The sequence below is a fragment of the Melitaea cinxia genome, chromosome 25, assembly GCF_905220565.1.
Source record: "Melitaea cinxia chromosome 25, ilMelCinx1.1, whole genome shotgun sequence".
Lineage (NCBI taxonomy): Eukaryota > Metazoa > Arthropoda > Insecta > Lepidoptera > Nymphalidae > Melitaea > Melitaea cinxia.
Genome location: NC_059418.1, coordinates 11,470,807 through 11,494,306, shown reverse-complemented (window position 1 = coordinate 11,494,306; position 23,500 = coordinate 11,470,807). Strand labels below are relative to the sequence as shown.

The 23,500-nt window shown below is 34.9% G+C and overlaps 1 protein-coding gene and 1 long non-coding RNA gene across 2 annotated transcripts; both read right to left on the bottom strand.

Moving 5' to 3' along the window:
- Window positions 1-192: 192 nt before the first annotated feature.
- On the bottom strand, window positions 193-2,140 carry LOC123665961. The gene is made up of 2 exons (XR_006745135.1): window positions 2,056-2,140; window positions 193-465 (listed from the first exon to the last, which is right to left on the bottom strand). It is a non-coding gene; the product is annotated as an uncharacterized LOC123665961 (long non-coding RNA).
- Window positions 2,141-6,544: 4,404 nt separating this feature from the next.
- Window positions 6,545-23,297, bottom strand: LOC123666242 (serine/threonine-protein kinase ULK3-like). The gene is made up of 13 exons (XM_045600420.1): window positions 23,106-23,297; window positions 20,765-20,922; window positions 18,327-18,411; window positions 17,672-17,726; window positions 16,989-17,076; window positions 16,295-16,410; window positions 15,571-15,668; window positions 13,319-13,471; window positions 12,186-12,343; window positions 11,464-11,576; window positions 7,962-8,059; window positions 7,016-7,111; window positions 6,545-6,628 (listed from the first exon to the last, which is right to left on the bottom strand). Exons 1-13 carry the CDS (start codon window positions 23,190-23,192, stop codon window positions 6,569-6,571), a joined length of 1,365 nt encoding a protein of 454 aa, XP_045456376.1. The 5' UTR covers window positions 23,193-23,297; the 3' UTR covers window positions 6,545-6,568.
- Between the last annotated feature and the right edge of the window lie 203 nt (window positions 23,298-23,500).

The following is a 23,500-nucleotide window of genomic DNA, read 5'->3' as shown; positions in this document are numbered from 1 at the left end:
ATATATTTGAATTTTGAGAATCATACAATAGATTGAAATATAAGTTATCCTTGTATTTTTCAACACGGACCGATTTTTTTTAAGACATAATGACGTTTAGAATATATAATTTTATTCTTAAATCGTATTACAAATGTTATTTTTTCTCACTTAATCTAATATTGAGTAAAAAACAATGAATAAATCATTACCTTTTAATTATAATATAATAGACTACAAAAAAAAAAGGAAACTAAAATTTACAACTTCAAAAACGATTCACTTTTATATTAACCATACTCCCGGACTAACAAAATAACTATAGTAGCTAATAAGCTTAGAACAACAATAGATATTCCAGTTATAAGTATACATCGGAAATTTCTTCCTAACCATGAGTTCTCGCCTTGAAGGGGTCGGGTGACTCGCAAAGCGTTTTCGAACGCAGGTGCTCTGTTCTTTTTCATATTTAGTTTAAAATTTGTGCTGAAATAAAACGTTCATTAATATTTAATGGGAAAAATCCAATAAACATCATAAGAACATAGACAAAATTTAACGCAAACAAAATTCTCATAGATTTCATAGCCTCTTATAACTTGGTACGGGAATTTGGTCTGCATTTGTCCATGTTTATAGGGTTGTGAGATTTTCTGTATTACTGATTTGTTTAATTTTCCTACAAAAAACAGCAATGTTATTAATCGTATTAAGTGTATGGTTCTGGTATAGCGGTGACGACATACCAAAAAGCTAAGCTTAGGGGCGTGGATTGACTAGCTACGAGAATATATTTATAGTAGTACTAGCTAACCTCACAAACGTTGTTTTGCCATATATGTATGTTATTAACCCCTTTATCACCCCCCCTCCTTATAACTTAGGAGTATGAAAAATATATATTTGCCGATTCTCAGACCTACCAGATATGCACGAAAAAATTTCATAAAAATCGGTCCAGCCGTTTCGGAGGAGTATTGTAACTAACATTGTGACACGAGAATTTTATAAAGAATAAATTCTGTATTGAGATTGGGCACATCAGGCTTAATATTTTGTACCGAAACGACTAGAGAAGTAATAATAATATACTTTATTGCACATTTAAATAAAGTACAAAATTAAAATTACAAGCAATTATAGTAACAAATTGTACAACCAGACGATCTTATTGCTAAAAAGCAATCTCTTCCAGACAACCTGAAGTACCTCGACCTTACAGAAAATCACAGCTAAATAATAATGCTGATAGTGTTGTACTGTTACTAGTGTGTACTACTACTGTAGTGAGTAAAGTTGCCAGAGCTTCTGGTTTAGGATCATAGGTAGGGTCGGCAACGCGCTTATGACGCTTCTGGTATTGCAGGCGTCTGGCTACAGCTATAGGCTACGGTAACCGTTTACCCCCAGTCGAACCGTACGCTACTTTGCTGACCTTGTCGCTTAAAAAAACGAAGTCCGGGATGTTTTATTGACGCCTGGTAGCTATCGTTATTCAAAGTAGGAATTATCCTGCAACTTGCAGTGAAGTAGCGTGGTGGATTAAGTGCCGACTCTTCTCCTATATTAACTGAGGTAGGTCACAGCAGGAAATTTCCTGCTCAAAATCAGTCCTACTGGGGTAGTACCTCGACCTAACAGAAGACCACAGCTAAATAAAACTGTTTTCAAGCAGTATTGTGGTCCTGTTGGTGACTAAGGTGACCAGAGTTCCTGGAGGGGATTGGGAATTGGGCATAGGGTCGGCAACAAGCTTGCGATGCTTCTGGTGTTGCAGACGTAAATAAGTTACAGTTGCTTATAATCAGGTGAGCAGTACGCTTGCTTGCCGACCTAATTGCAGAGCCGTCTTTACCCGGGGGTGCAGCGCACCCGGGCGCAGGGTCCTAGGGGGCACCGAATGCTAAAAATTGGAAATTCGGACGCGGAACTTTGCGCGCGGGCTGATTACCCGCACCGTGGCGCAGAATATACTTAAAAAGGCCCTGCCTAATTGTATAAAAAACAAAGTATGAAGAGGCATATGCCCAGCGGTGGATTGTTACACCTTGAATCAATCTGTTAAATTTTACTTACATGTGCGGGAACTTGAAGTAAAAATTTTACGATAAGCACAGTGAACGCGAGCGCCGTGCCGCCCAGTCCGATCACAACAAGCCACAGAACACCATTGTTGACATACGCAGGTCTTACTTCTTGAAATGTTTCTGTTTGGTTACTTCTAATTACAACTAAAATTAAAAAAAAAAATTTAAAAATCGCTGTGTGCGTGTTGGTTTCGAAAATTTTGATTCATTATATTTATATTATGAATGAAGTTATCGAGCTCAAGATCTGGAGCAGCCCGAATATATATACATATATATATATATATGCGACATCGCTCGGACTTTTTTTTTACGACTAGGTCGGCACCATAGCCCATCTGCGCCTGTAATACCACGAGCATCGCCAGTATTCAAACAAACTCTTCAGCCTTATAATATTAATAAAGATATTCGCTTTAGCCTGCAATATCCCACAGCTGGGCTGGTCTTTACCCATGTAGGAGAAGGATCAGAGCTTAACCCACCACGCTGCTCCAATGTAACCCACATTGGAGCAGCGGCGGGTAAATTCCCTACTATGAGTAACGATAGCTATCAGGTGTTCCTGCTAACAACCGAGACCGACGGGTTAACGTGCTCTCCGAGGCATGGTGGGGAGACCCACAAGGACTGCACAAGCACCCAGACTACGGCAAACATCTGTATGGAATATAGAAATGGTTCTCATGTGCGGGGATCGAACCCGCAACAGCCACAAACCAGTGCTATGACCGTTGCACCAACGTGTCAATCCAATTACTGCAATAATTCTTATTAAATCCCTTGGCAATTTTGATAACAAGTTACTTTAAGTTCTTAAAAATCGTATACTTACAAGAATTAGTTCTCGTTTCTTTTGAATTAACTCTAAAAATTGAAAATAATACTCATTATTAAATATATACAGAATGGATATGACGGTTCAGCTCGTTACATTCCACTGCTGCAATAGGTCTCTTTCTCCATGTAGGAGAATGATGAAGAATGGATACAAATGAAAGGATTTACATTAAACCAAAATAATAAGAAATAATAAATTTATTATTTACGCGGAACATGATCTATTATTGACACCTACGGAATCCGCCATTTGAAGGAACGCATTTTGGGAGTCGAACCACTGGTATTTTTTTTCCTTTTTTTTATATCACTAGGTCGGCAAACAAATATACAGCTCACCGGATGGTAAGAGATTACCGTAGTTTATAGACGCCTGCAACACCAGAAGCATCGCAAGCGCTTTGCCGACCCAATCCCCAATACCTCCCCAGGAACTCTGGTCACCTTACTCACCAACAGGAACACAATACTGCTTGAAAACAGTATTATTTAGCTGTAATCTTCTGTAAGGTCAAGGTAGTACCCCAGTCGGGCTGCTCCATATTTTCATCAGGAAATTCCTGCTGTGCCCTTCCTTGGTATATTATGAGTATACATGAATATGTTATAATAAACAAACATACGTACATGTTGTCCTTAGCACTACCAGTCATTAATACAATATCATAAAATGTGTTTTAATTTCTGCTCTACTGACATAATTTATCACAGTTTTAATGACATAATTATAAAGTGTTGATGTCACGCGTAATTGACTTATTTATAAAATGACAATAAAACCTTTTTAAAGGTTTTACATAATATACAGGCGACAGAAGATCACAGCTAAATAATACTGCTTTCAAGCAGAGTTGTGTTCCTGTTGGTGAGTAGGGCGACCAGAGCTCCGGGGGAATTGGGGAATGAGGTTGGCAACGCGTTTGCGATGCTTCTGGTGTTGCAGGCGTCTATAAGCTACGGTAATCGCTTATCATCAGGTGAGCCGTACGCTTGTTTGCCGACCTAATTGTATGAAAGCAGTTACATGGTTTCTCCCCAAAAATGAAAATACTAATATAGTTCTTAAAATAAATTAGTGTTTTGAGAAACTAAAACCTTTTCAGCAGCCTGATAATAAACGGATTTAGGTAAATAAAATAAAAATGTATTTAAAATAATTATTTATTTGCATTTACAATAAATATACAATAAATATAAAGTAACAAAATTGTGTTTTTTTTTTCGGCTACAAGTGCATTTTTATATTAAAAAACATTTCGATTTTTTCTTATAGATTCAAATATTGTTGCTCATATTTTTTTTTAATAAATACTTCGTGCACTGTTTGCCTTATATGAAACACTTACTCATGACCATGGGTTGACTGGAAGAAATCTCTTTCAGAGATACCCTACGGAAAAAATCTCATGAAACATGGACAGATGCAAACCAAATTCTCATATAGGGTTATGAGAGTCTAAAAGATCTGATAGATTCTTATAACTCAATGATTTTTTCCATAGGGTAAGTCCACCTTTGCCATAAACCTTACTATTATTTTATGTTTCTATATGTATTTTTGAGTGCAATAAAATTTATGAAGTTTAGTTTTGTTTTAAGTTACAATAATTAATAAAGTATTAATAATTTACTTTTAAACTATTTTTAAAGGTTGAAATGTAAAAAAGTATATTCAACAAAATGTTTTTAAGCTTTAGACTTTTTAGCGAGAGTGGTATGCCAAAACTAACAGGTGGACATATTTTGTTGTACTCTGAATGAATTTACAAGAGCTGAATTATTTATGTTATGGCTAGTGGTTGTTTTTGTTCACAATATTTTAGTATTATATGTACTATCGCATTAGGTTACAAGCCTGTAATGGTAGTATATTTATGGAAATAAATAAATAAATAAATAAACTTTTCATACATTATTTACTTAAAAATATTAATAACATTATTATTACTTGTATGTAATATAAAATAAATTCATTATAACTTAAATAAAATTATATTTTACTACTTAAAGAAAGAAAAAAAAAAACAAATTGAACACAAATAAATTCTTATATTTAAAACAACAGATTATAACAAAAACGTGATCTTTCTAATTCAAATTTATACTGTCTTTTAATATGGAATATTATAATTTATTAATAAATGATAAATTGAAATCATAACCTTTTTTTTCTCAGTTCGATTGTACTTTTTTAAATGTATGTTACCTTAGAACTTTTGACTGAGGAGAACAGGCTTGCTAGAAAGTTTTGATTCAAGTCGCGCCATCTATGATCGAAAGTCGCAAAATATTCTTAGCAGTCGCCCAATGAAAGTTTGAAAATATACTAGCATCTGTCTATCAGTTTTTTTATGACACTCGAAATTAAAAATTATTTATTTAAAATATTACTAACTTACATGATGTCCCAAGATACAAAAGATAAAATAAAAGATACAGATAAAATATATTGACTCAATTTCAAAATTAAAGGAAGCTTATTGGGACAAAAAAAAAACAATATTTTTTGTAACGGTTTTTGTACTTTTAACTTGTTGCCAACGCTGAGGATTAAAAAGAGCCTAATTTGCAACTTGTCGCCCAAACTTAAAAAAAGGAGCGTATCCATGAAAAAAATCGCCCAATTTGCGACAAATCGCCCCATCTGGCAAGCCTGAAGGGGAACAATTTTGATAAAAAAAAATAAATAAATCAAAAGGTGGTGCGTGTCATGATGTTCATCGAGCTTAAACAAGTACTTTTCGAGTTATATCTATTAATGCGTATTTGCTTGACTATTTTTTTCTTAAGTTAAATCATATATAGCATATACATCAGTCAAATAGAAGTTTAGACAGGAGATGGGTTTATTTTGATAACTGAACTTAAATGCCTTTTTTTAACTTTGATAATCGTATTTCATGTAAAATAGTAAACAGTCATACACAATATAATTTTCCATATATTCATATAATAGGTAAAAATGGCAAGAATCTGAAATAGTAAGGCACTATTAAGACTTATATTTGAATTAGCTGTGCCCTGTCGTTCCACCCGCGTTAATTTGAGGGGAAGACATACGAAGGCACGAAAATAATTTCGAAGTAAAACTTCTTTACGTACGCTTGACTTGGGGCGTAAGCTGGTGAATGCGTGACGAGAGCGTTACGAAAAGTGTGATCGGGTGAGGCAAACGGAGTAAAAGAGAGACGTGCCAGCAGACACTTTCTTTCTCTCTTTGTCTTATAGCCAGTTACGTTTCGCGTATCTAAGACACAGTGCAATCCTATTAAGCACGCATATTGCTAAAGAAGCTATACTTCAGTCGTGTAGTCTAAAACACACTAGTTTTTTTTCAATTCCAACAATTAGTCCCTTGACTGAGATTAATATTAAAAAAATTAACGATAATTTAGAAAGAGAAGTTATTTTGAAAACCTGTCAACGTCAAGTCAACTTTTCCCAAAGTTCCATGTACGACAACATTACAAATTTAACTTTTTTAATACAATTTAAAATAGGCACAGGCTCAATATTATTATGCTCAATATTAATAGTATTATTATGTAGGAATTTAAATTATATTAGACTTCGTTTGAAAGGAATTGAATACCTTATAATAGACAGTATAAGCATTCTAGGAATAATTTAACAACACATATATTTATATTTATTTTATTAAATTAAGTAATCCTGCATAGTTCACTGTTTTCATCCGTCTTCTGTGTTTTGTCTTCATTTGTCTGCATGTTAAGAAATATTCTTTTAAAAACAAAAGCGGACGTTTTTACACAGTGAGATGAATAGTTGCGAGTTTGGAATTACTGAAAAATTAACTAGATTTATATAATACTTATTACGATTAGATAAATTACGATATTAAATTATAATTTTTGTTTTAAAATGTGAGCTACGAGTTTTGAAATTATCTTAATTCAACAATATTTATAGAGAATTAGTGTAGTGCAGTACATAATATTTCATTTGAGATGAAAAGTTACGAGTTCGGGAAGTAACTTATTTAATTTATTCTCGGAATAAGTACGTTAAAACTCGTATACGATAATTATTAGATTATAATTAGACTTGAGATGTAACTGTTACGATTTAGGAAAGTAAGTGATACTTACAATAGATGAATCTTTATCATTAAGGTACGGCACAGGTTTACGCCAAAACCTCGACAACGCCCCGCGAGGCTTTTCTTTCTTGCTTTTTGATTCACACTGGAAATATACAATTATTATTTTTTTATACAACAAGGTCGGCAAAAAAGCATACAGCTCACATAATGGTAAGCGATTACCGTAGCTTATAAACATCTACAACACTAGAAGCATCGCAAGCGCGTTGCCCCCATCCCCAGTTCCCCCCAGGAGCTCTGGTCACCTTACTCACTAACGGGGCAGGATTACAAATACCCATAGTATAAAAAAGCCTTAAAAAGGAGGTTCTCGACTAAACTGTATATTTTTTTTTTGTATTTTTAACTTCTTACTCAGTCTACCACAACCCACTAACAACACTGGTGTAGTGGTGGGAGTGGTTGCCTAAAACATTGACAGTTTGCAAGTTCGATTTCCGCTTAGGATGTATGTTTATATTTGTATAAATATTCCTTTCCGGTTTGGATGTCTGTCCTTGTGGGTCTTCCCACCGTGCCTCGGAGAGCACGTTAAGCCGTCGGTCCCGGTTGTTAAAATAAATATAGTAGGGAATATATTCGCACATTCGCGGTGGCGCAGCGTGGTGGATTATGCAATGATCCTTCTCTTAGATGGGGAAAGAGGCCTATGCCCAGCAGAGGAATGCGAGCTATTGCTTGTCGTGTGGTCACTTTTAAATTTTATCAAGAGGTAACGAGTAATTGATAAATTATTTTTAATAATGCGTGTTTGATTGACAATGTTTTCGACTACCCTACGTAAATAATGTTTTCATTTTGTTACTTGTCAATGTTAATTTATCTTTTTTTTTTTTTTTTTTTTTTTTTTTTTTTTAATAATAAACAATTATAATGAAGAACAGCAAAGAGTAATCACGTGAATGAAAAGATATTCCATAAATAATTCTTACCACATCCGAGTTAGTTTCTTGGGGTTCTTTGGTTTCGCCATTTGTTGTCTGGTCATCCGGTTCTACTATTGTCACATCTTGTTCTACACTTGTATTATCTGGAAGAATTGTTTTTTTTTTACATTAAAAAAAATTACATTAAATTCGATAGGATCGTAAATTACGAGGGTGAAAACGCGTAGTGCCGCTAGCTATACATATATACATACTATGTACCAAGTTTCATTAAAATCGGTCCAATAGTTTTTGCGTGAAAGAGTTACAAACATACATCTTCACAAATTGACAAATTTATAATATTAGCAGGATTTTGCCATTTTTTTTCTGGAAATACTACCAAAAACTGGCATTCAATAAAAATATCCTAAAACTAGCTGTGCCACGTGGTTTTACACGCGTTTATTTATTTATTTATTTATTTATTTACATAGGAAGCTAACGTAGTATACAGTGATTTCTATCATAATTATATAGTTAAACAGAATATCTTACACTATACACCACACTTATAGGCTAACTCAGCATGCAATACACTTTAAACAGTTGCTTCGAAACGTATACTAACAATAAATATCTATCTTATGAAAAATTAACTCATCAATAAAAGTATAAAATCAACTATCAAAAAAAAATTACAACAATTAAAACCCGTGCTAAAACAGTAAAAAAATATTTAAAAGAAAAAAGTTAAAATATGTAGGTATATGTAAAAAAAAAAAACAACGAAATACAACAATTAATATGATAATACATCGGGAATTCTATGAATAAATATAAAAATTATAAATGTAATATATCTATAAGTAAACGGTTTGAGGTACAAGAAATCAGCTAATTTAAAGTATAATATGGAAAGAATGTTCATAGCTTCATACAGTAGGTAACTAATTTGAGTTCAAATGTAAAAGAAGCATCTTAACCTTTCTCTTGAATGCTTTCCCAGAATATCTAAAAATATCAATATCTGCATCCTCTTTTAAAATTGAATTATACAAGTTTATGATTCTATTTAAGCATGTATTCATGCCCCAATTGGTTCTAGCAAATCTGCTCACGAATGTTTGTTTTGATCTGGTAGTCCTCATAGGTTTTCTAGGGATTGCCAGTTTTAATCTTCGGACCAAATCAGGACAGTCAATATCTCCTCTAATAATTTTATTTAAAAAGCAAAGATCCAAAACATCTCTTCGTGTAGACAATGACAATAGTTTATAGTGTTTCAACATTTTATTGTAGTTATATTCTAAATTGTCTTTATAAGATAATGCACGTAATAATTTTTTTTGTATTCTTTCTAATCTATTTTTGTGAATTTGGTAGTATGGGTTCCAGACAATTGAACAATATTCGATTTTGCTCCTGATGTATGAATTAAAAAGTACTATTTTTTTATATGATTTTTTGAAATCCTTTGTATTTCTAAAGATAAATCCCAGCATTTTAAGGGACTTTTTAACAATATCTTCTATATGTGGGATAAAACTTAGCTTCGAATCCATTAAGATTCCCAGATCATATATTTCATTAACACATACCAAGTTATTACCCCCAATATTATAATCATAATAAAAATTTCGAATTTTTCGACTATATGTAATTTTATAACACTTTTGGTGATTTAATGTTAAGTGATTCCGTTCACACCACGATACAAGTCTTTCTAAATCTGGTTGCATTTTTATGGAATCATCTGTTGTTGATATTTGTTTGAACATTTTTAGATCATCCGCATATAAATATATTTTAGAATGCTCGAAACACGTTAGCACGTCGTTTATAAAAATTCCAAAGAGTATTGGACCAAGATGTGATCCCTGCGGTACACCGGATGCAGCAATAAAAGTATCAGATTGATTTCCACCAATTACAACGTTCATTTCTCGATTATGCAAATACGACGTAATCCAATCAATAAATTTTCCACAGATACCGTAATTCGTTAACTTTTGTAGTAAAATATTGTGGTCAACCACGTCAAAAGCCTTGGCCAAATCTGTGTAGATACAGTCTATTTGTCCGTTACTGTCCAGTACTTCAGATATATCCGTTACAAATGAGGCCAAATTAGACATTGTGGATCTATTTTTTAAAAATCCATGTTGATTATCAATCATAACAGGTTTAATGTGCCAACTAAGCGATTTACATATAATGATTTCAAAAATCTTTGAGAAAACAGATAGTATACAAATGGGCCTATACTTAGTTATATCCTTTCTATCTCCACTTTTAAAAATAGGTACAATTCTGGCTTTCTTCCAAACATCCGGAAATATACCATCTGCTAGGGATACTTTATATAAAATACTTAATGGATTTGCTAATGCCTGGGAGCAATTTTTTACAAAAACGGGTGGTATATTGTCTGGGCCTGCGCCCTTGTGTATATCAAGTTTATTTAATTGATCTATTACTTCCTGCTTTTCTATACCTACATTAGGGAGTTGTATATTCAAATTAGATTGAAGACTCGGGTGTTGATTTAAGTCTAGTTTACTGTCGTAAGTTACATATGCATTTGAAAAATGCAGAGCAAATTGATTACAGATATCTCTCGTATCAGTAAATTCACAGTCATTAAATGTCATTAACGCAGGATAGTCACATTTATTATTTCTCATTCTTTTTATGTATGAATGAAAATATTTAGGATTTATTTTAATATTATCTTCCACTGTCTGCAAATAATGACTATATTCTAACTTTATAATGAGTTGACATCTTTTTCTAAGTAGGTGGAATTCTATGTTATCAAGCGGATTCTTATATTTTTTATACAAAATTCTATATTTATTCTTCTCTGCTAATCTTCTAATTAGATTTTTTGAGTACCAGACTGGATATTTGTTTTTAATCTTTGATTTAGTTTTTGGTATCATTGTCTCTATTACCTTACGCAACTCCATATAAAATATATCTACCATTTTATTTATATCATCGCAATTTTGAAATAATTCGGTCCAGGGTATTATTTTAAGTTTATCATTAATAGCACTATAATCTGCTTTCATGTAGTTATATCGTATTGTTGATTCCGGCTTCGATAATAGTTGGAGACTATCATAATTACAGATAACTTCCAGAGACAGTGGTGGATGATGTTTGTCAACCTTACATGCTTATTAATGCATTATTTGAAAAAAAAAAAATGCCTAGAGCCCTCCCTGGTGAATGGACTACTCCAACACAAAAATAATTTCTCAAGTTGAACCAGAAATTCGTGATAGCGCTTGTATATGTAGAAAGATATAATATTTTTTTTATTGATTTTAATATTTTTACGATTTATTTTTGTGTTACCCACACATTAGGAAATTCTAAGCAATTTTTTAATATCATATCAAAAATTTCGCCCCAGCGGGTACATCGTTCCATAGCTTAATTGGCTGAGCACCGACACGGTCATTCGGAGACGCGGGTTCGATCCCCGCCAGAGCGGTCGATTTTTGATATGATATTAAAAAATGTTTAGAATTTTAATATTGTTAAACAAACGACTTACTATACTCGTAGCTATCGGCATACTGCCCACTACAGACTGGCTCTCGAGGTCGACAGCCAAACTGACCCTGCCCCTTCACTATCCGCTTTATTTCTTCAGCCCTTTCCATGTATCTGATTTAAAAAAAGGCAGTTAGAGACTGCCGATAGAAGTGAAAACTAAGAACTTTATGTAATACAATTTGATATTTCATGATTGAATTGAAATTATCAACATCAATCTATAATATACTGCTATAAGCATGTCTGTGACGCGAATCCATAAGATTCCCCTATCAAAAGTGCCCAACGCGGCAAAAGAGTGCTTTAGACCACACGACTGAAGTAAGACTTCTGCACAATAGACCAGCACTGTGTCTTAGATATACGAAACGTAACTGGCTATGAGAGGAAGAGAGAAAGAAAATGTGTGCTCGCACCTCTCTCTCTTGCTCCGTATTCCGTTAAAAGGTAAAACAGCGTATGTATTAGGGATGTGTCGATAAATAATCGATTGTCTTCGGTAAAAAATTCGAGTTAAGAGAAAATATAATTTGGCTGACATTTTTACGTGACGTGAGCGTTACGAAAAGTGCGATCGGGCGCGGCGAACGGAAGTTGAGAGGGAGATATGAGTTAGAGAGAAAGTTACGTTTCGAATATTACTGTCCTTACAATACTAAAGAAGTTTTACTTCGGTCGTTTGGTCTAAAGCACACTCGTTATTTTGAAGTATTAACTTACCTAGTCAACTTAGCTGCTAAAGCGCTTCGTCGCATCGCATCACTTTCGACACCGACCGCCGGTACTAAATATCTCAAGCTCTCACTGTATGCTTCCAGAGCTTCAGGGAGCTTTCCCGTACAGTCCAGCTCTATGGCGTGCCTTATTAGACTCACTGCCTGATGGACGAAAGTTAATCAATTTAATATAAAATTAGATGAGAATGTGAAGGGGTTGCTGTAATGGTTAATAGTACATCGATTCGGTCTGTAACATCCCACTGCTGGGCATAGGCCTCCACAAGTTGTACTCATGTGTGTTGCCCATAGTCACCACGCTGGGCAGGCGGGTTGGTGACCGCAGTACTGGCTTTGTCGCACCGAAGACGCTGCTGCCCGTCTTCGGCCTGTGTATGTCAAAGCCAGCAGTTGGATGGTTATCCCGCCACCGGTCGGCCTTTCAAGCTCCAAGGTGGTAGTGGAACTGTGTTATCCCTTAGTCGCCTCTTACGACACCCACGGGAAGAGAGGGGGTGGCTAAATTCTTTAGTGCCGTAGCCACACAGTACAGTGTGTAGGAGAAGAGTCGGGCTTAATCCACCACGCTGATCCAATGCGGGTTGGTGGAAATATTCCCTGCTATGAGTAACGATCGCAGAAGAGACGAGCAATGGGATTTTACAGGCTGAATTGAATATGTCTGACGGTCTTTTAGTCACTACTACAGCGTCTGCCAGAAAAACAAGAGCAAAAATTTGCTGCCAAAAATAATACTTAGGTCCTTTTTATTGCTCTCTTTGTGTTGCCTATGCCTTTTCATTTCTTAACTTATCTCTCTCTAATATATAAAATTCTCGTGTCATGGTGTTAAACATTGAACTCCTCCGAAACGGCTCGACCGATTTTAATAAAATTTTGTGGGCATATCGGGTAGGTCTGAGAATCGGCCAACATCAATTTTTCATACCCCTAAGTTATAAGGGGAGGGAGGATTAAGCGGGTTAATAACATATATGGCAAAGAAACGTTTGCGGGGTCAGCTAATATTTTTATATATTTTTCCTATTTTGTACAGCTAATAAACAAGTTTTCTTTATTTCTAAAAAACATACATACAAACATCATATATACATACATTTGTATTATATATTTCACCTTGTTATAATTTTCCTTTGAAGGCATGTGATCCAAATCCAGATACTCATGGTTGAAAAAATCGTCATACGTTATCCGTTTATCCGGATCGTGTTGCAGCAGGCGGGTCAGGAGATCCAGACAGCCGGGCGTGATGGAGGAGTTTGGGGGTATCTGGGGATTTTTATTAATCTATAATCTATAATATATATAAAAGCGAAAGGACACTCACTCATCACGAAATCTCCGAAACTATAACACCTACAAACTTGAAATTTGGCAGGTAGGCTCCTTATAGGACGTAGACATCCGCTAAGAACGGATTTTACGAAACTTGACCCCTAAGGGGGTAAAACGGGGGTTGCAAGTTTGTATGAAAGTCCTATGTTTTTGAAGTAAGAGACTTGAAATTCAAAATGTATGCTCTATAGATGATAAGAAGGCGCCCAAATAATGTATCTTTAGAAATCAACCCCCTTTTGGGGTTAAAACGGGGGATGGTAGGTTGACTCACTGATCACGAAATCTCCGAAACTATAACACCTACAAACTTGAAATTTGGCAGGAAGGCTCCTTATAGGGCGTAAACATCCGCTAAGAGATGATTTTACGAAACTCGACCCCTAAGGGGATAAAACGGGGGTTGGAAGTTTGTATGAAAGTCCTATGTTTTTGAAGTAAGAGACTTGAAATATAAAATGTATGCTCTTTAGATGGTGAGAAGGTGTCCAAATAATGCATCGTTATCTATATATATAAAAGAGAAAGGTAAATAACTCACGCATCACGAGAACTCAAAAACCGCTGGATGGTCTATCCATCCAGGTTGGACAAAGATAAAATTTGGCAGGAAGGTAGATTATAGTTAGCAGACGTCCGCTAAGAACGGATTTTACGATATTCCACCGCTAAGGGGGTTTAATTGGGGTTGATAGTTTGTATGAAATATGTACAGCCTGAAAACAAAACTAAAAATGTGGTGTATAGAGAGGTTTTATAATAATAACTATTAAATTATACCAAATTGTGTCTTTTAAAAAGTTACTTAGTTTGATAAGCATTTCAAGTGACTGAAATAAAAAAAAAATTGCGTTCACCATCTTAATAGTAATGCATATCTTCATAACCACGCGGACGTAGTCGCGGACAACAGTTAGTGTATTATAAAACAAAGTCCCCAAAAGTGTATGTGATCGATTCGCTCAAAATGTAGAGAACGGATTTTCATGCGGTTTCACCATTGGAGAGAAGGCTCCACCACTGGCAAGAGGAAGGTTTACGGAACGGCTAAGCCAATTTTGATGAGAGTTTCACTGGAAATTTAGCGGGAAAACTTTGTGACACACTAATTTCAACGCGGGCGAAGCCGCGGGCACAACTAGTCATATATATTAATACGCTTAGGTTAAGATGTTTGCCTCCCTTTTTAGAAAACACCTCACAATTACTCCACATACATTATATATCATTTTATAGATAATTGCTTGCTCTACCAGCATCCACAACTAAAAAAAGATTATTACTTTTATAGTGTTAACTTGTTTAATGATTAATTTTTGCTCTAATTATAATCTCTGCATCCAGATACAGCGATAAATAAAATCTTGAAAATAGCTAGCAAAAACAGTATTTATATAGGCAATTATGAAGAAAAAAAAAAAACTAGTGGGCTTTAGACCACACGACTGAAGTTAAACTTCTTGTAACTTATATTTCCTCTCAACTTCCGTTCGCCTCGCCCGATCACACTTTTCGCAAAGCTCTCGTCACGCACTCACCAGCTTACTCACCAAGTGAAGCGAGCGTAAAGAAGTTTAACTTCAGAATAAAAAAACTCGACAATAATAAAAGAAAGGTTTACATCTTACCATCAGGTACATCTGTTATCAGCAACTTTAACTGAGTCACAACATTTAAGTTAATCAAAATTCTAATGTATACAAATTATGTACCAATGCCCAAAGGTTGTCTGGAAGAAATCGCTCTTAGCGATAAGACCGCATTTGTACACTGTAGTGTGTAAGTAAATGTTATATAGATGTTATATGTAGTAGTAGCGTAAGAGTGCCTTAATAAGTACTTATATAATAATGTGTAACGGTTGAGATGGGGGCAGTAATAAATCAGATTAGAATAGATCAAGTCGTTTCATATCTCCGATGACATAACCTTACAACAGTTACAACACCTTCCTTTGCATGTATCACTTTTTTTTGTAATGTTTCTTTGTGGTGTACAATAAAGAGTATTAATTATTATTATTATGTACTCACTTCAATTGGAGCTCGCCTCGTTATCTTATCAACTAGCTCCTTAAAAGTCGCCGACGAGTACGGAGCTCTGCCGAACAGACACTCATACATAATTACACCTAAAAAAAAATTAAATATTACACACACTCAAAACGCCTCTGTAGGATTATCTGCTATATCGGTGGTCCGGAAACACACACAATACACAATCGCCCAAACCAAGACATCTATATGACGATACAAATAAAAACTATTTCCTGGTCAAAGTATGGCGCAGCCCAACTGCGGAAGTACCTCGACCTTACAGAAGACCACAGCTAAATAATACTGCTTTCAAGCAGTGTTGTGTTCCTGTTGGTGAGTAAGATGACCAGAGCTCCTGGGGGGGGGGGGGGATTGGGGATTGGGTCGGCAACGCGCTTGCGATGCTTCTGGTGTTGCAGGCGTCTATAAGCTACGGTAATCGCTTACCATCAGGTGAGCCGTACGCTTGTTAACCCCGTTATAACCAAAAGGTTCCTAAATCCTAGGATCCCCTTAAGTCCAAAATATCCCTAACTTCCAAGACCCCTATACATTCAGAGAGCCTCTAAAACATAGACTTTCCTATAGTTCAAAGCGTCCCATAATATGCGAAAACCCTATAAAACTCATTATTAATACATCACTAGAGTCACTCTCACAACCCGTAATTCTCCGAACCCGTAACTTTCCGAACCCGTAACTTTCCAAACCCGTAACTCACCCACACTCCACAGGTCCACCCTGGCGTCGTACTTCCCCTGTATCATTTCAGGTGCCATATAGAGCGGGGATCCTCGGACGCTCTTCAGACTGTCTTCCGTCAGGTGTTGAGCAAAACTGTATAATGAATAAAATAATGACATTAGATCAAAATGTAGCAATAGAGAGAGGTGCGAGTACACATTTTCTTTCTTTCTTCCTCTCATAGTTATGTTTCGTATATCGTAGACACAGTGCAGGCCTATTGTGCAGAAGTTTTATTAAAGGTACAGCACATAATGGGGAGGTCTATGTCCAGCAGTGGACTGCAACAGGCTGACTGACTGACTGAATGACTGAAATCATGTTTGATATTGTTTTGATTTATTTCGCTGGCTTTGTGTAATTATTGAATTCATCTTGTTCCAGCTTTTTCAGTTGATTTTCTATTAGTTGTACTTCACGGAGGCTGATTTTTGTTTTATTATTATTATTTTATTTCTAAATGTTCGTTGGAAAAATAATCAATTATATACGCAATCAAATTCAAATGGGACTGCACTACAAGCATGAGCTTCCCCGATTTAAATAAAAACGCAGTAAACATTTGATCACATAATTAAAATCGGTTATGTAGTATAGGAGTTCATCCGGACAAACAACCTGATAAAAAGTTCGCCAGGTCAGCTAATATTAGTATGCATAGACAATCTCACCCAAAATCAGCGACTTTTAACATATATTTTCCATCTGAACCCTTATGTAGAAGCAAGTTATGGGGTTTGAGATCCATGTGGACAACGCCTGAAAAAACATATATTTATTATTTCAAATTATTTATTTATACAATAAAAAAAATATTTAAGGCAGCAAAAGTCACAGATATCTAATTTAAAAATGCACAATGAAATTTAAAAAAAAAATGATTCATCGCAAACGAAAAAAAAAAACTGACTTCAATTACATCGACAATTACACAACGTAAACAGACGAAAAAATTGTCAAGTACATACACGTTATTAGATATAACTCGAAAAGTACTTGTCAGATCTCGATTAAATTTAAATGGGATCACAAGCACCACCTTTCGATTAAAAAAGGACATACATAAAAAAAATTCATAAACTCCTCTTTTTTAATGAATATGACAATAAATAGAATATTAGAAAATAATTAAGTTTTTACAATTACATTATTGACTTCGACCTTACAGAAGATCACAGCTAAATAGTACTGCTTTCAAGCAGTATTATGTTCCTGTTGGTGAGTAGGGTGACAACCTTCTGGGGTGATTGGGGATAGGGGTGTCGCAGATTATAAGCTACCATCAGGTGAGCCGTACACTTGTTAAAAATATACAAATACAGTAATATTTTTCAAATAAATAAATGAGTAATACCTTTCTCTCTGAGAAACTTCAACGCTGACGCCAATTGTTGAAGGAAGTATAGCATCTGTAAGATTACACAATGAATATTTGTTTTTGCTCGTCGAAAAAAAAAAAACCGACTTCAATTACATCGACAAGTAATACAACGTAGGTCGACAAAAAATTGTGAAGTAAATACGCGTTATCAAATATACTAAAAATTAGTCATCAGATTACGATCAAATTTAAATCAGACAACACGACATGCGCCAGCTCTCGATTAAGAAACGGATCATCGTAATCGGTCCATTTCGTACTGTAAAAAGTTATCGAGGTAGCACACATTAAAAAAAATAGTCGAATTGAGAACCTCTTTCGAAATCGGCTAATGAATAAATAAATTACAATAACTTTTGTCTAACACTTAACTAGGGCACATCAGGACATATCTTGCTTAAAATATGGAGCAGCCCGACTGGGGAAGTACCTCGACCTTACAAAAGGTCACAGCTGAATAATACTGCTTTCAAGCAGTGTTGTGTTATGGTGAGTAAGGTGACCAGAGCTCCTGGGGGGAGGGGGGGGGGGGGTTTGCAGTTGTTCATTTTATGGTATCCAGTATCCGCTTAACATATAGTTGGTTGCAAGACACATACACGTGTATTAACAATATTACTTGACTTACCCTCTTCTCAGGGACTCTGCCATATTTGTGTATATATTTAGACAGATCCCCTCCACAGCAGTACTCCGTTATTATATAAATATTTCTGTAAAAAAAAAACAAGCGTGCTTTAGACCACACGACTGATGTAAGACTTCTGCATAATAGGCCTGTACTGTATCAAAATCAAATCAAAATCAAAAACAGCTTTATTCAAATAGGCTCCAAGAGCACTTTCGAATCGTCATTTTACAAATTAAAACTTTATAATTTTTAACAAAAAAAAAAACCGACTTCAAAAAGGAAACTAAAAAGTGAAAAATAAATTTACTTAGTACAAAGTAATTCGTATTTTGATTTAGTTAATCAGAAATGATTAAATAAATATTTTATAATTTTGAAGTCGGTGCCAAGTAAAACAATAACTACTCTAGTATCTACTCGTAAGTTGTATTCAGTTTTCTTTCATAATTTGTTTCATTGACTATTAGGTTGAATACTGTTATTATTTTGTTATTGTTTTGACATATCTAATAATATTTTTTGTACTTGTTTGTTGTGTGTGTGTTGTTTGTATTTGTTATTGTAGCCAGGTTGTTGTAGTATTTACTTGGCACCAACTTCAAAATTATAAAATATTTATTTAATCATTTCTGATTAACTAAATCAAAATACGAATTACTTTGTACTAAGTAAATTTATTTTTCACTTTTTAGTTTCCTTTTTGAAGTCGGTTTTTTTTTTTGTTAAAAATTATTTTATTTTACAATTTTTAGTGACGGGAAGATCTAGCAAGGATGCTTTTTCTCTTATGTCGGGGGTTCGAAAACATACACAATACACAAGCACAAACACCCAGATCATGATAAACATCTATATGGCCAATACAAATGTCTGTCGTGCGCGGGGATTGAACCCACTAACGATAGCGCAACAGCCGGTGCTGTGACCGCTGCGCTAACGCGTCGACATACTATGAGTAAAGTTCGCTATCAGGTGTACGTAATAACAACCGGGATTGACAGCCTAGCGTGTTCTCTGAGGCTAGGTTGGGAGAACCACAAGGATTAACAACTAGACCGAAAATAAATATTTGTATAAACATAAATATCCACTCCGAGCGGGAATAGAACCCGCGACCGTCGGTATTTAGGCGCCGCCGACACGGCACATGCACCATTATATCAATGCGGTCGTCAAACAGCAAAAGGTAACTGCTGTAAATTGTTGAGAAATTCCCTCGAGTGTTTATGGGCTCCATCATCAAACCTGGTCCTGCGACATAGATGACCACACAGCAGGTAATTGCTATAAATCGTTGAAAAGTTCCCTCGATTATCTTTCGTCTCCATCATCAGACTGTAATGGCACTTGTAACTCATATAGGTGCAAAGTTCTCATCAATAGAAACGAATTAAGTTCAAACACCAGGTAATTGCTATAAGTCGTTGAAGAGTTCCCTCGACTATATTTCGTCTGCATCATCAGACTGAAATGGCACTTATAACTCATACATATGCAAAGTTCTCATCAATAGAAACGAATTAAGTTCAAACAGCAGGTAATTGCTATAAATCGTTAAAGAGTTCCCTCGACTATCTTTTGTCTCCATCATCAGACTGTAATGGCACTTATAACTCATACAGGTGCAAAGTTCTCATCAATAGAAACGAATTAAGTTCAAAAAGTAGGTAATTGCTATAAATTGTTGCAGAGTTCCCTCGACTATCTCTCTTCTCCATCATCAGATCGACTCCCAGACCTTTATTAAATAGTAGTGCTTTATAGTACTTAATGAAAACATAATTAAATTTACTAGTCGCCCTTACGATTTTTGAAAGTTCCCCTCGATTTCTCTGGGATTCCATCATCAGATCCTGGTTTCCTTATCATGGTACCAAACTATGGATATCTCCTTTCCAACAAAAAAAGAATTATCAAAATCGGTTCATAAACGAAGAAGTTATCTCCGAACATACATAAAAAAAAAAAAATATATATACGGTCGAATTGAGTAACCTCCTCCTTTTTTTGAAGTCGGTTAAAAAATCAATTATTATATTTGTAAAAGTGAAGCTACCACCGATTCGGAATGTACATTCTGCAGAGAAGAATCGGCAAGAAACTCCGCAGTTACTCTTTTGAAAATAATATATAAACTGTGTTTTAGTACAAAATTAGTAATATGTTGCATAAAATACAGCGTCACTAAGTCCACACATCTTTATCAACTATGTAATCCTGCACCGAGTAATAGTATCTTAGACATACGAAACATAACTGGCTATGAGAGGAAGAGAGAAAGAAAATGTGTGCTCACTCTCTCTTGCTCCGTTCGTCTTGCCCGATCACGCTTTTCGTAACGCTCCCGTACCGCATTGACGAGCTTACACCCCGAGTCAATATCCGTAAAGAAGTTTTACTTAAATAATAAACTATTATTTAAATTAACAACTTACTTATCGTCCCAAGTGAATTCCTTCATTTGAACGATGTGAGGGTGTGTCAACTTCTTCAACAATCGTATTTCGGTTATCAAATTATCGATAGCGGCACCTGAGTGCTTCACTCTAGCTTTATCAACGCATTTTACGGCTACGATGGATCTAGCTCCTACCTGGAATTTATTAAAAAAAATATTTAAATTTTTATCAGAGTTAACTCCTTAAAAATCGATTTTCATATAAGACCAGAGGTATGACAAAAAATATGAGGATAAAAATTTACAGAACGAATGACCTCGTTACGTTTCTCGTAACGCCATCTATCGGAACTCAATAACGTTATTTGATTCGTTTATTTACCATTTGATATAATATTAATCGTTTTCTTAGACTAGTAAGCCTTTTTTGTGCCTATTTAGACAGTCGATCTGAAGGAGTAAACTCCAGTCGTGCGTCGGAGCTGACACATACTTTTTTTATCTTATTTTATTTTATTTCAAAGTAAACCAATCAAAGTGCAGAACTCTGCAGGTAAACAAAGAATGCAATTTAATCTTACTAACATTATAAATGCACAAAACCGAATTCACGCAAAAACAACAGAACAGGTTTTAATGAAACTCAGTACATAGATAGCTGGAGATCTAGTATAACATATAGGCTGATTTTTATTTCGAAATTCCGTCGGGATCGGAAATCATACGGGTGAGACCGCGTGTCGTAAATAGTTTTACATAATACTAATTGACCTGGCAAACTTCATACACTACTATATATACTATATATACTGACTAGCCCGTTGGCGCAGTTTGTAGTGACCCTGCTTTCTGCTCCGAGGGTTGTGGGTTCGATTCCCACCCCGAGTCTGGGTGTAATATAAATATTTATTTATAAATTTATATATGTATTATTTATAAGTATGTTTATCGAAAAAAAAAATATGTAGCTATATACCAGTCGGCTGTTACCTATAACACAAGCATTAAGTTGCTTACTTTAGGAACAGACGACCGTGTGTGTATTGTGTAGATATTTATTATATGTATTATTATTATTATTATTATATTATACAGACATATTTTTTTTTAATTTTGCGATAAAAATATCGCAGCCATTACTCGAAATAAAATATGGCCTATATTTTAAGTTGCATAAAGTTACATATCTCTGCGAAATTTAATCAAAATCGCTCTTGTAGTATCAGAGATAAGCCCTGACAAACATCGTGACCTGAGATTTATATAACGCTTTTGTAGATAATAAGCTATCTGTTCTATCATATTATTATGATTGAGTAGCAAAATTAATGACTGTTTGACCAGTTGAGGATAATGCTATTTTAAGGGATGACAGTATCCGACAGATTAAGTTTATGATGTATTATGATTATTCCTTTTTACTATTGAATCCCACTATATTTATATGACTTTTTTTATTCTTTATTTTAGCCATACAGCCTTAAAGACTCAGTCATCTTACAGAAAGACTAAGTTGGCTTATCATCTTACAGCCTATACAGTCCACTGCTGGACATAGGCCTCCACAAGTTTACGCCACAAAATAACATGAACTCATGTGTTTTGCTCATAGTCGCTACGCTGGGCAGGCGGGTTGGTGACCGCAGGGCTGGCTTTGTTGAACCGAAGACGCTGCTGCCCGTCTTCGGCCTGTGTATTTCAAAGCCAGCAGTTGGATGGTTATCCTGCCACCGGTCGACTTTTTAAGTTCCAAGGTGGTAGCGGAACTGTGTTATTCCTTAGTCGGCATATATGACGTTGCAAAATAGGAATCTGAAAGTTTTGTTTATTAATTAAGAAGAAACAGATCCTAATGAGTTATTCTTCCTTATTTTTAATATGACTAGATCGGCAAACAAGCTTATGGCCTACTTGATGGTAAACATTTACCGTTGCTTATAGATGCCTACAAAACCAGTAACATTTTAAGCGCCTTGCCAACCCTACCCCTGACCCTTCCCATGAGCTCTTTACCTTACACAGGAACACAACACCGCTTGACATCAGTATTATTTAGCTGTGATCTTCTGTAAGGTCGAGGTACTTCCCCAGTCGGGTTGCACCAGACTTTGAGCAGGATATTTCCTGCTGTGCGCTAAATCAATAAAGGTGAGTACCTACTGTTAAATTCTATTCATAACTTATGGGCAGGATAGATTTTATCCACAACGGTTGATACTGGCCCTTAATGTATTTTATTTATTGTAGCTGTAACTTCAAAAGATTTTAGGCATTCCAAAACAGCAGATTGTTTATTAGACTTTGATTTTTTTTTATTATTAAACATTTTAAAAAGACAAAGGTCTAATGTTTACATTCTCATATGATATACGAATTACCTTAGTATAAGCTTTATAGACGGTTGAGTAGCTTCCTGATCCAAGTTTCTCCGTAACAACATAACCGTCTATCTTCGGGAACGACATTTTAACTAATTTTCATTATTAATGTTTGTTTTCAAATTGTTCAATTACAATTTTTACGAAATTTTGATTAGTTGAAATATGTCACTGTAACACAAATCGATGTTGCCAAATAATTATACAAGAGATCCGGAAATATAAGATATATTCTGTTTTTGTTTTTGTTTTATGAATTTACAGTTTATTTTTTATAATAAATGTGACTGAAGTATTAATAATAATATATATATATATATATATATATATATATATAATTAATAAATAAACGAGTTAATTAATAATAATGTATTATAGCAAAGACTTTAAAGGGG